Source organism: Nycticebus coucang, chromosome 5 (assembly GCF_027406575.1).
Source record: "Nycticebus coucang isolate mNycCou1 chromosome 5, mNycCou1.pri, whole genome shotgun sequence".
Classification (NCBI taxonomy): Eukaryota; Metazoa; Chordata; class Mammalia; order Primates; family Lorisidae; genus Nycticebus; species Nycticebus coucang.
Genome location: NC_069784.1, coordinates 31,357,369 through 31,369,446, shown reverse-complemented (window position 1 = coordinate 31,369,446; position 12,078 = coordinate 31,357,369). Strand labels below are relative to the sequence as shown.

Below are 12,078 nucleotides of genomic sequence, written 5' to 3'. Positions count from 1 at the left end.
AAACTACCTATATATTTACCATCAGCAGCAAAACACACTAACATTCTGGCACACAGTCTTCCAAAATCACCCCTGTGCTATACACACCCCCTCCAGCATACTTCTTCCTTACAAAAAGAGATTGTATTACACGCATATGATGCTTTGTAACTTATTTTTTTCACTTAAAAATATATATTGCATTTGTGACCAGCTTGAATAAGAGTGAGACCCCATCTCTACTAAAATGAAAAACTGAGGCAAGAGGATTGCTGGAACCCAAGAGTTTAAGGTTGCTGTGAGCTATGACACTACGGCACTCTACCCAGAGTGACGAAGTGAGATTCTGTCTCAAAAAAAAAAAAAAAATTAATATGTATGTGTATATATAAAAATATTTATACACACACATATATGTAAATATATACACACATATATACGAATGAAGTTTTTCAGGACAAAAAAAGACCTCTACATTATATTTTACGACTCCATAGAACTCTATTGTCTAGAGATGCCAAATTTTACTATTTAACCAATACCCTAGGTCAGGTCGTTCTTTGTCTTTTATCACTATAAACAACCTCAACAACGATCCTTCTATGTATACGTGGTTTTTGAACACTGTCCCATTATTGCCTTAGGACAAATTTATACAAGTGGAACTCACTTTATAGTCATCTTCTGCATATTATCAAATGGCCCTCCGAAAAGGCTGTACCATATTAAATTCCAACTAGTAATGTTTAAGAGCTTTGTATTCCCTAAATGCTTATAAATATTGCATGTATTTCTCTCATACATTGATAGACATAAATACTATCTCGTTTAAATTTGTGTTTCATTCATTTCTAGGGAAGTAGAACATTTTTATGTTTGGAAGCCATGATTCCCGTATTGTTAAATTTATGCTTTCAAATTCAATTTTAAAAGTTCTTTACACACAAACCCTCATTTGCACATGACGCAAATATTTCCATCCAGTTGACCACTGTGAGGAGAATGAATTTGGAGAAGGTCGAGGCTGGGGGGCACATTTGAGTGGCCATGCACTAGTCTGATGACAGCCAGGGATTGAAATGCTACGGGAAGCTGCATAGAACTCTGGACTTGGGGGCAGGAGGAGAAGGGGCCAAGATCTAGATAAGCAAGATGGGTCTGAACAAATCTACTAAAAGCATAAATCATATTTTTTTGGTATAAACCAGTCTTCCCTTATTTCTGTGGCCAGTACATGAACTCTGAGGCATTTTTAGGCCTAAAAGGCATAGAACATATAAACCATAAAATTCTCAGTAAGTGATTAATAGCCCTCAAGCTCTTGACAAAAATAGTTACAGTGTTATTCAAATACACAATGTTATTCAAAACACATGTACTTTAATTATAGAATTAAGGAAATTAAACTGCTATACTAAAAAGGACTTTGGCCTCCTGGAATACTGAACAAGATACACAAACATGAATACAACCAAAACTTAGGCATATTAGGGGATTAATCCTATAATATATACCAGGTCATTAGAGCTTATGGGGGAAAATGTTTATTAGAAAATACAGTTTTTATAATGTGAGGCATAAATCAATCTCCTGTATTGGTAGGTGAGGGACAGCTTGAAGACTTTTCTCCTCAGGTGCCATTAAGCCTTCTTCTTTATACCAAAGTGATTCCTCACGATAACTAACAAACACAATCACAATGGCGAATGTGGAGGGCTCCACCAGGGCCTCCCTTCTGCTTGTCATTACAGCTCCTGTCCTTCTCCCTACAAAATACCAGAGCAGATTTTCTATTGTCCTGAGCTGCTAAGAGAGAAGTAAACTCCTGGAACCTGCTGAAGATAAACAAAAAGATGTCCAGTCCAAGAAAGATGTCCTACCTTTGTCCCCCATAGAAAAGGGGTCGGCTCTCCAACCCTCCCCTCAGCCCAACTGGTCTTTGGAAGATCTACGCATCAATGCTCTTTTTCTTTTAGACACTAGACTGCCCTACATAAAGGCAGGAAAGTGACAGCAAACTAAATGATGTACCTAAAGAAGTAGAATTTTTAAAGATATCTACATTTAGAGATGGTGACCCAAAGAACAATAGCATAAAGAATGCACAAAGCAGGAAAATTTGTTTTATCCCACCAGTAGTTCTCCCTATACAGACAAGAGGACAACCAAAATAAAACATATAATTGTGTCCATAGATTTCAGCGGGATGAAGTAATTACTAACCAACACGTCACTGTAGTTGTGGGAGAGTAAGGTACAGGGAGGAGGTTGTGAAAAGCGCCATTAAGAAAAGATCTATTAGATAGGATATAGCACGCTAGGGGGAAAAGATGGAAAAGTCTTAATAGAGAAATGACAGAGAGAGTTTGAAATAGAAACTGTAAAAATAGAAGTCAAAGAATTGGAAGATAAAGATGAAAATGGAATTTTTAGCAGACTTCTGTGATTTGACTAGGAAAAGGTGGCTGGGTCATCTCTAAAGCTCTTTTCAGCTCCCAGATGCTGAACTTGAGATGTAAAAATGGAATAAAGGCAAAGATGTCATCTCTAATCAACAGAAAGTTTGGATTTATCAAGCCCCCCATCTGCCTTCTGGCTGCGTGCGCTTTTCACTGCCACTGGCTGGGACATTGAAAACCTGGACCCCCCACCCCCCACGATTAATTCCCTGGCCTTCCAGCTCCAGCCCCACAGGACACCACAGCCAAAGGAATCTTCCCAAACCATGATGCAGTGTGCTGTCACTCCCTGTTTAATAGCCACTGATGGATCCCAGCATATTCAGACTGGAACTGAAATGCCTTCATTGCCATAAGAAGAGAAAGCAGGTTGCTTAAAAGCAAAGCCTATGGGATTTAATTTTTACTTCAGAGATTGAACTCTGCTTATGAGTACTTGATGGATTTTATAAATCACAATATCTCAAAGACGTAATTAAAATACTACAGTCTATCTACTTGATTGTCGATTTATGTGAACTTGGCTGAACATTAGTGGCACCTGCATCTAATTAACATCTCTACGTCAAGAGCATCTACTGATTGGTATGCTAATGTGGGACATAGCCCTAAAGTAGAAAAAGTAAAGGTAAGAACAATTCTAATTCAGAAGAAATTTATTGGAGGTGCTGGCTAAGGTTTTGCTCAGAATTAATGTAATGGACTAAAGCCACCCTGAGGCTCAGGAGGGAGGCTGGGTGCACAGACTCTGAAGCCAGAGCCCCCAAGTTCCAATAACAGCCTCACCAAGTACTCAGTGACCTGGAGCAGGTGGCATCTATAAATAGGTCAAGTAACAGGAGCTATTTCCTATGGCTAGTGTAAAGATCAAAAGGGTTAATTAACACAAAGTGCTTAGAACAGTGCTGGCACGTTCTGTTTAGACAGCTGTTGCACCCTAAGATCCCCATTTTAGATATGCACGTTAAATACAGTGCTTTCAATCTTCTTAAAGCCATTTTTAATGACCCCAGTCCTTTACAGAGCATCCTAACGGGGAAGGGGAGACAAGGAAAAACACCGTGTAAGGCAGAGCAGAGAGCCTAATCTAGACCCAGAGGATGGGCTGTGGATATTACACAGTGCCTAGCCCAGCACTGAACACCAGGCTCAAAACTATCTATAGATAGTAGAGCCTCTATATTAAAAAGCTTTCTCTGCCAGTGCAGTGGCTCATGTCTAAAAATCCTAACACTCTGGGAAGTTGAGGCAGCTGGACTGCTCGAGCTTAGGAGTTCGAGATCAGCCTGAGCAAGAGTGAGATCCCATCTCTACTTAAAAAAGAAAAAGAAAAATTAGCCAGGCATTGCAGAAGATGCCTGTAGTCCCTGCTGCTTGGGAGGCTGAGGCCAGAAGATCACCTGAGCCCAGGAGTTTGAGGTTGCTGTGAGCTATGATGCCACTGCACTCTAGCCTGAGATAAAAGAATGAGACCCTGCCTCAAAGAAAAAAAAAATTTCTCCTAACTTATTAAATTCATAAAAGCCACAACCTAATCCCTTACCATGACCTGCATCATTACTGTTGCTGTTTTCCTTTCACCTGCTTCCTAAGCATTGAAAAAACTGTATATGCAAATTCTCCAGTTAGGTAATTATAGAGCTTCCTAATGACTAATCACAAGAAAATTCCTATAGGCCTGGAGAGAAAAAAATAATTAGATTCTCTGCTTTTAATATTTTTCTTAAAGGCAACGTCTAGAGGAATACTGCCTTTTTATACTTTCAATATGTGCAAATTAAATGAATCCAGAACTTCCATGGGCTTTTACACTGAACATTGGTATGGAACTTGAAACACTAAATCTTTACAGCATCCTTAATTTATTTTTCCACGTGATTTTTTTTAATGGAATCACTTTTATTTATTTATTTATTTATTTTTTTTTTTTTTAAGAGACAGAGTCTCACTTTGTTGCCCTCAGTAGAATGTTGTGGCATCACAGCGCACAGCAACCTCCAGCTCTTGCGCTTAGCCAATTCTCTTGTCTCAGCCTCCTGAGTAGCTGGGACCACAGGCGCCCACCACAATGCCCAGCTATCTTTTGTTGCAGTTTGGCCGGGGCCGGGTTTGAACCTGCCACCCTAAGTATATGGGGCTGGTGCCCTACTCACTGAGCCACAGGCGCCACCCTATTTTTCCACTTGATTTACAAGAACAATAAAGGTGTCACTAACTGTGTTAAGTCCAATTTTGAGTAAACTAATTTCCTATATTCAAATAAAATTCCAGAGCTGGCACCAGATAAGCATAGCAAGAAAAGCATTTGTAAGAATTACTTGCACAGGCTTGGCACCTGCAGCTAGGGCACCAGCCACATACACCACAGCTGGTGGGTTCGAATCCAGCCCAGGCCTGCCAAACAACAATGACAGCTGCAACCAAAAAATAGCCGGGCGTTGTGGCGGGTGCCTGTGTCCCAGCTACTTGGGAGGCTGAGGCAAGAGAATCGCATGAGCCCAAGAGTTTGAGGTTGCTGTGAGCTGTGACACCATGGCACTCTACCAAGGGTGAAATAGTGAGATTCTGTGAATAAGAAGAAGGAGGAAGGAAGAGGAGGAGGAGGAAGAGGAAAAAGAAGAAGAAGAAACTTGCACAAAGTATCAACTAGTTATAAAGAAGTCCGAGAGCCACATTTGAACACATCACTGTAAAATATTAACCATACCATTTTCTCCGGCATCTCTAAATTCTTTCATTTCTGTCTAATTTTGGAAACAACAGCATTTCAACGGCTAAGAGTAAAGTGATTATGAAGGAGTTCGTGCTATGATCCAAGGATCTGTGTCCTCCCCTAAATTCATGTTGAAATCCCGACCCCCAAGGTGATGGTATGAAGAGATTGAGGTCTCTTGAGGGTGACTGGATCACGAGGCCCTCATGAATGAGATTAATGACTTTATAAAAGAGAGACTGAGAGTGCTTGTTTGCCCCTTCTGTGATGTGGGAATGCAGCAAGCAGGCACCACCTATGAACCAGGAGCAGCCCTCACCGGACACTTAATCCACGGGTGCCTTGATCTTCAACTTTCTAGCCTCCAAAACTATGAGAAATAAATTTCTGCTGTTTATAAGCCGCTCAATCTATAGTGTTTTGTTATAACATCTCAAATGGACCAAGACGGGATAAGGAGCATAGTAGACTTCCACATCTGAATATACACTTATATTTAAAATTAAGTTGATTTTAATCTAAGTGATAAATACTAATTATTAAAGTTCAAAAAATTTGGGTCTGAAAAGGCATGAGAATGAAATGTTCTATGGCTATCATTAAAACATTAAAAGAAAAAAATAGATGTTGGTGGGAATGTAAATTGGTACAACCTCTATGGAAAACAGTACAAAGATTTCTCAAAGAAGTAAAAGCAGATCTGGCATTCAATCCAACAATTTCACTACTGGGTATCTATCCAAAGGAAAAGACATCAAAAAGATACCTGCACTCATATTTATCGTGGCACTCTTGACATCAGCAGAGATACGGAATCAAACTAAGCATCGCTGACCTACAGGGGGATGGTGCATTCCTTCTGTGCTGGGTCTCTTGGGGGCTGAGCTGGAGGTGCAGCATCTTTGTAAAGCCTTTTGTCTAATGAGTCCCTGTCTCATAGAATGTAAATCTATGCTTGCTGCTTAAATATTTTTAACAGCTTTTTTTTCTTGCTCCTTTAGTGATATACAATATAAAACTAAACCAAATAGTAACCAGGTGCTTAGCTTTCCCTCGGGCACAAAGGAGAAGAAAGAGTTAGACTAGAGCTGAAGGCCTGGTTCTCACCGCGGTGTCATTACTGAACAACTGTGGGACCTGCGGCAAATAACAAATGTCCTGGGACCCCGGTTTCTTAACTGTATAAGGAAACAACTAGAACAAAAGATTTAAGGTGGCTTGTAGTTTCAAAAGTGATCATAATCCTAATTTTTAATAAGCCACTTCTGTTTTTATTTAGAGGTAGCAGAGTATAATGGAAAAAAACACAAGTTTAGAATCATACAGTCATGAATTAAATCATAACGTAGAGCAAGCAATATGTAATTTCCTTACTATAGAGATAATGTAACCTAACTTAGCAGTCATAAAGATTAAATTAAGCAATATATATCAACTATTCAAGTGGTTTGCTTAGAGTACAGCCTTAATTCAAAAACCAAGTTGCCCCTAATTCTATTTTCAACTCTCTATTTACTTTAGAAATCAGAATAATTTGAGGCTTTCAAAGTTCCACTTGTATATACTATTTCATCAACTGTCACATTAAAATGTTTCTTCTTGACACCTATTTTCATTTCCAAATAGAAAGTCTGCTTTTCTATTTCCTTTCTGTAAATAAACTCCAAACCAGAGCACTGTCCTTTATAATTTACTCCTTAAATTACAGCTTTTTTCTTTTTAAGGGTAATTGATTTCTTTGCTCCACTTCTTGCTGTATAGGTGGGTGATTCCCACACCTAAAAATCTGGTATTCTCAGCATCTCAGAGAAGAGACAGTGCTCTGTTACATGTCTCCAATTGGGAACCGAATGCAGAATGTTAGTCTTCAGGAGATAGAATCTTCCTCGGGAAAACTCACCTCTCCAAATCTTTCCAGGTTTTGCATTTTAGGTAAGTTCCCACCAATAGACAAGTCATCTAAGCTAGAGAGAATTTTATTAATACTTCCTTCACTGGATGGTCTATTTTTCAGTTTGGATCGGAAAATGTCTCCTTGGACCCACAATGATGGTTGTTTTCTGTAAAAAAGAGAGAAAACACAATAATCTTTAGCATAAACCACGATCATCTCCTCAAACGTATGGCATCTTAAAAGGAAAATGATTAGCAGATGAACACTTACAAATCAAAGACTATGAAATCTTAAAGAAAAAGGAAGAAACTTTGAAAAAGTCAAAATAAAGTTCTGTCTTAAACTCAAACATCCATCTTCGAGTATTTGTCTATATAATATATGCAGGTTGATTGTGGAGGCCCGCAGATGCCTAGAACAAATTCCATGGCAGTAAAGACTAAGAGCCCATTGTCTTTTAAATATGCATTCCAAATCTGCAAGATACTTCTCAACTAGCAATTTGATATGTATGTATGTTTATAAAAACAGAGGACTCAAATTGCACTCAAAAATGAAGATCAGAGGGTGGCACCTGTGGCTCAAAGGACTAGGCTGCCAGCCCCACGTACTGGAGGTGGCAGGTTCAAACCCGGCCCTGGCCGAAAACTGCAAAAAAAAAAAAAGGTAGATCAAGAGAACTTGAGTTGAGCAGTTTATTACACACAAAAAAATGCTAAAATCTACCTATAAAAGGCCCTCAACACCTCACTTTAGAAACCCACTCTCATAATCCAGAAATAAGGATGACAGTCTCAATTAGATCTTCCTTTGGGAAAAGAAAATGTGTCTGAAGTTCATCTATTAGCTTTCTTTCATCCAGTAAGCCACGATCCCAACTGTTTTCAAAGTCATCAGAAGAGAAAGAATTTAAAATAGTGTATGTAAGCAAAATGACAATCTGGGGCTTCTATTTATTGTATTACTCATATATCTCTTTTAAGATAAATTACCCCACAGAATAGTTTTTTCTCTATCCTATCCTATACTGTACAGAATAGAATTAAAGCAAAAACATTGTGGTTCATCAGGAGGAAAATCAACAACCAGTGAAACAAAAGCAGCTGAGCGCCTTAGCTCAGTGGTTAGACCACCGCCCTGCACAGCAGGAGTGGTGAGTGCCAACCTTGCCCAGGGCCTGCTTCACAGAAGGAAAAAAACAGAGAGACAGAGAGAGGGCGGAAAAGAAAAAACATGAAAGCATTAGATGGCACCAAGGAGATGAGAACACAAATTTCGTCTTTAAAACAACAGTCAGGCTAATAGTTTCTCTCAAAGATTGGCAGGTGCGGTGGCTCACCCCTGGAATCCTAGCACTCTGGGAGGCCGAGGGGGTGGATCACTTGAGCTCACAAGTTCAAGACCAGCCTGATCAAGAGTGAGAGCATGGGAACAAGGGTGGAGCAAGATGGTGGCCAAGTAACAGCTTCCCTGCAACTGGGCACAGTGAGTCTGCGGAGATAAGACTCCAGGCATCAATGGCTGATGGGATCTGCCTACAATCATCCCTTTGAGGATACAGGGAGTCAGCAAGGGACTTCTGGACCCCAAGAGGAAGACAAAAACAGTGGAAAATTGGCAAGGGGTTGCATGTGTTTGATCGACCTAATCCCACCGGCAGCCATAAGTACAAGCAGCAGTGAGGTTGCTAACCGGAACGGCCTTACCCGTGAACTGTTTTGGTGTTTTTGGACTTGGTATTCAGTTGAACTGCCTTGAGGAGAGCTTGAGCAGGAGTGTGGAAAACTTTGGGCATTGTCTAGGGCCTCAGACTGAGCCTCTGAGCCGGACAGAGCTAATAGTGTTCGGCTGTGGGCCGCAGGGAGCCACTGTGAGAGAACTGCCCCTGCAAGCTCCACCCTCAGGGTCACAAAGCAAGGATCAGGCGGGAGCTAGTAACCTAGTGACTGAGCAGCCTAAAAAGGCACGGACTGAGCTGCCTTACAGCCTTAACCCTCAGGGGCAGAGTGAGACAGTTTTGGCACAATGGAGCCTCAGGCTGTTGCCCTGGGTAGAGTGCTGTGGCATCACAGCTCATAACAACCTCAAACTCCTGGGCTTGGCGCCGCACAGACCTCCATAAGAGCTGTGCCACAACACCCAACCCGTGACCCACACCCACCGGGCCCCCGCATGCCCTAACCAGGAACTGCGGGAGCCACGCAACCCTGGGTCCTCCCTCCCGTACCCTCCCTGCCTCCACACTGGCCCACTCGTCTGGCCAGGGACTCTGGTAGCTGCGTGCCCTCTGGAGCCCTCCCTACTTCTGTGCAGAGCCCTTCTCCTAGCCAGAGACTGCTGGAGCCTTGGGCTCTCTGTGCCAAAGTCACTGGGTGCCAGGCACTCCCAGAACTGTGCACACCACCTCTCCCCCTGTTGCTGGATCCAGGTGTGTCACACTTCAGAGCTGCTTCCACAACCACAACTCTCTGGCTGGGGCAGCCCCAGAGGAACAACACAGGGTCACACCCTACAAAGGTCCAGCAATAATAGAATGAGCCCGCTGCGGTCTAATCTTGGAGAGACACCTCTGAGGACACCCAGAGGCAATGGTGAAAAACAATCCTGAGGCGAAATCAACAGAAAATCTCTGGCAATATGAATAATCAGAGTAGATCAACTCCCCAAGGATCAATGGGGCAGACACAGCACAAGATCCCATGCACAAAAAAATACCTCAGATGTCAGAAATCTAATTCAGAATCTGGATAGCAGATAAGATCGACTTAGAATTCCAAGCAGTAACCCAAAAGATATCTCAAGAATTCAACGAATTCAAAGACCAAATAACCAAAAACTTTGACACATTGAGACAAGAAGTTGTAGCCCGCAAAGATCTGAGAAACACAATAGAATCCCTCAGTAACAGAATGGAGCAAGCAGAAGAAAGGATTTCTGACACTGAAGACAAAGCTTTCAAACACTCACAAACTCTCAAAGAGGAAGAGAAATGGAGGGAAAAAACAGATCACTCTCTCAGAGAGCTCTGGGATAATTAGAAAAAAACCAATATTCGTCTAATAGGGATTCCCGAAAGCAATGAAGTGGCTTCACAAGGCACAGAGTCTCTTCTCCATGAGATTATGAAGGAGAACTTTCCAGACATGCCAAGAGATTCCGAAATTCAGATAGCAGTTACAGAACTCCAACATGACTCAACCCAAATAAGACATCCCCCAGACACATCATAACCAATTTCACTAAAGTTAATATGAAGGAGAAAATTCTGAAAGCAGCCAGACGAAAGAAAACCATCAGCTACAACGGCAAGAATATTAGAATAACTGCTGATCTCTCTGCTGAAACCTTTCAAGCTAGAAGAGGATGGTCATTGACTTTTAATCTCCTAAAACAAAATAACTTTCAACCCAGGATCCTGTACCCAGTTAAACTGAGTTTCATTTATGGTGGAGAAATTAAATACTTCAATGACAATCACATGTTGAAGAAATTTGCCATAACTAAACCAGCTCTCCAGGATATTCTCAGACCTATCCTCCATAAAGACCAGCGTAATCCTCCACCATAACAGTAAACCCACCCAGAAAACTTTGATCAAACTCCAATTTCCACAGTCGCAAAAGGATTAAAAATGTCCACCAGACTCTCCAAAGGCTTATCAATATTCTCAATTAATGTGAATGGTCTAAATTGTCCTCTAAAGAGGCACAGGTTGGCTGACTGGATACAATAACTCAAGCCAGATATCTGCTACATACAAGAATCGCATCTTACATTAAAAGACAAATATAGACTCAAGGTGAAGGGACGGTCATCTATACTCCAGGCAAATGGAAAGCAGAAAAAAGCAGGCGTTGCAATCCTGTTTGCAGATGCAATAGGCTTTAAACCAACTGAAATAAGGAAGGATAAGGATGGAGACTTCATATTTGTTAAAGGTAATACTCAGTATGAAGAGATTTCAATTATTAATATTTATGCGCCCAACCAGAACGCACTTCAATTTATAAGAGAAACTCAAACAGACATGAGCAACTTGATTTCCTCCAGTTCCATAGTAGTTGGAGATTTTAACACCCCTTTAGCAGTGCTGGATAAATCCTCCAAAAAGAAGCTAAGCAAAGAAATTTTAGATTTAAACTAAACCGTTCAACACCTGGACTTAACAGACATCTACAGAGCATTTCATCCCAACAAAACTGAATACACATTCTTCTCATCAGCCCACGGAACATACTCCAAAATCGAACCCTAGGCCACAAATCTAACCTCAGCAAATTTTAAAAAATAGAAATTATTATTTGCATCTTCTCAGATCATCATGGAACAAAAGTTGAACTCAATAACAATAGGAATCTGCATACCAATACAAGAACATGGAAGCTAAACAACCTTATGCTGAAGGATAGATGGGTTACAGACAAGATTAAGAAGGAACAACAATCAAGACACAAATTATCAGAACCTCTGGGATACTGCAAAGGCAGTCCTAAGAGGGAAATTTATAGCACTGCAAGCCTTCCTCAAGAAAACAGAAAGAGAGGAAGTTAATAACTTAATGGGACATCTCAAGCAACTGGAGAAGGAAGAACATTCCAACCCCAAACCCAGCAGAAGAAAAGAAATAACCAAAATCAGAGCAGAACTAAATGAAATTGAAAACAAAAGAATTATACAACAGATCAATAAATCCAAAAGCTGGTTTTTTTAAAAGATCAATAAAATAGATAAACCTTTGGCCAACCTAACCAGGAAAAAAAAAGTAAAATCTCTAATTTCATCAATCAGCAATGGCAAAGATGAAATAACAACAGACCCCTCAGAAATTAAAAAAATCCTTAATGAATACTACAAGAAACTCTACTCTCAGAAATATGAAAACCTGAAAGAAATCGATCAATACCTGGAAGTAAGCCACCTACCAAGACTTAGCCACAATGAAGTGGAAATGTTGAACAGGCCTATATCAAGTTCTGAAATAGCATCAATATACAAAATTCCCTAAAAAGAAAAGCCCAGGACCAGATGGCTTT

The 12,078-nt window shown here is 40.6% G+C and overlaps 1 protein-coding gene across 5 annotated transcripts in view; it reads right to left on the bottom strand.

Moving 5' to 3' along the window:
* The window catches only part of CDC14A (cell division cycle 14A), a 205,876-nt gene that overhangs the window by 33,402 nt on the left and 160,396 nt on the right, over positions 1-12,078 (bottom strand). For all 5 annotated transcript variants that reach the window (XM_053592084.1, XM_053592087.1, XM_053592083.1 and 2 more), the window contains one exon: positions 7,052-7,211. In XM_053592084.1, coding sequence (XP_053448059.1) covers positions 7,052-7,211 — 160 coding nt within the window. The remainder of the gene's footprint in view (positions 1-7,051; positions 7,212-12,078) is intronic.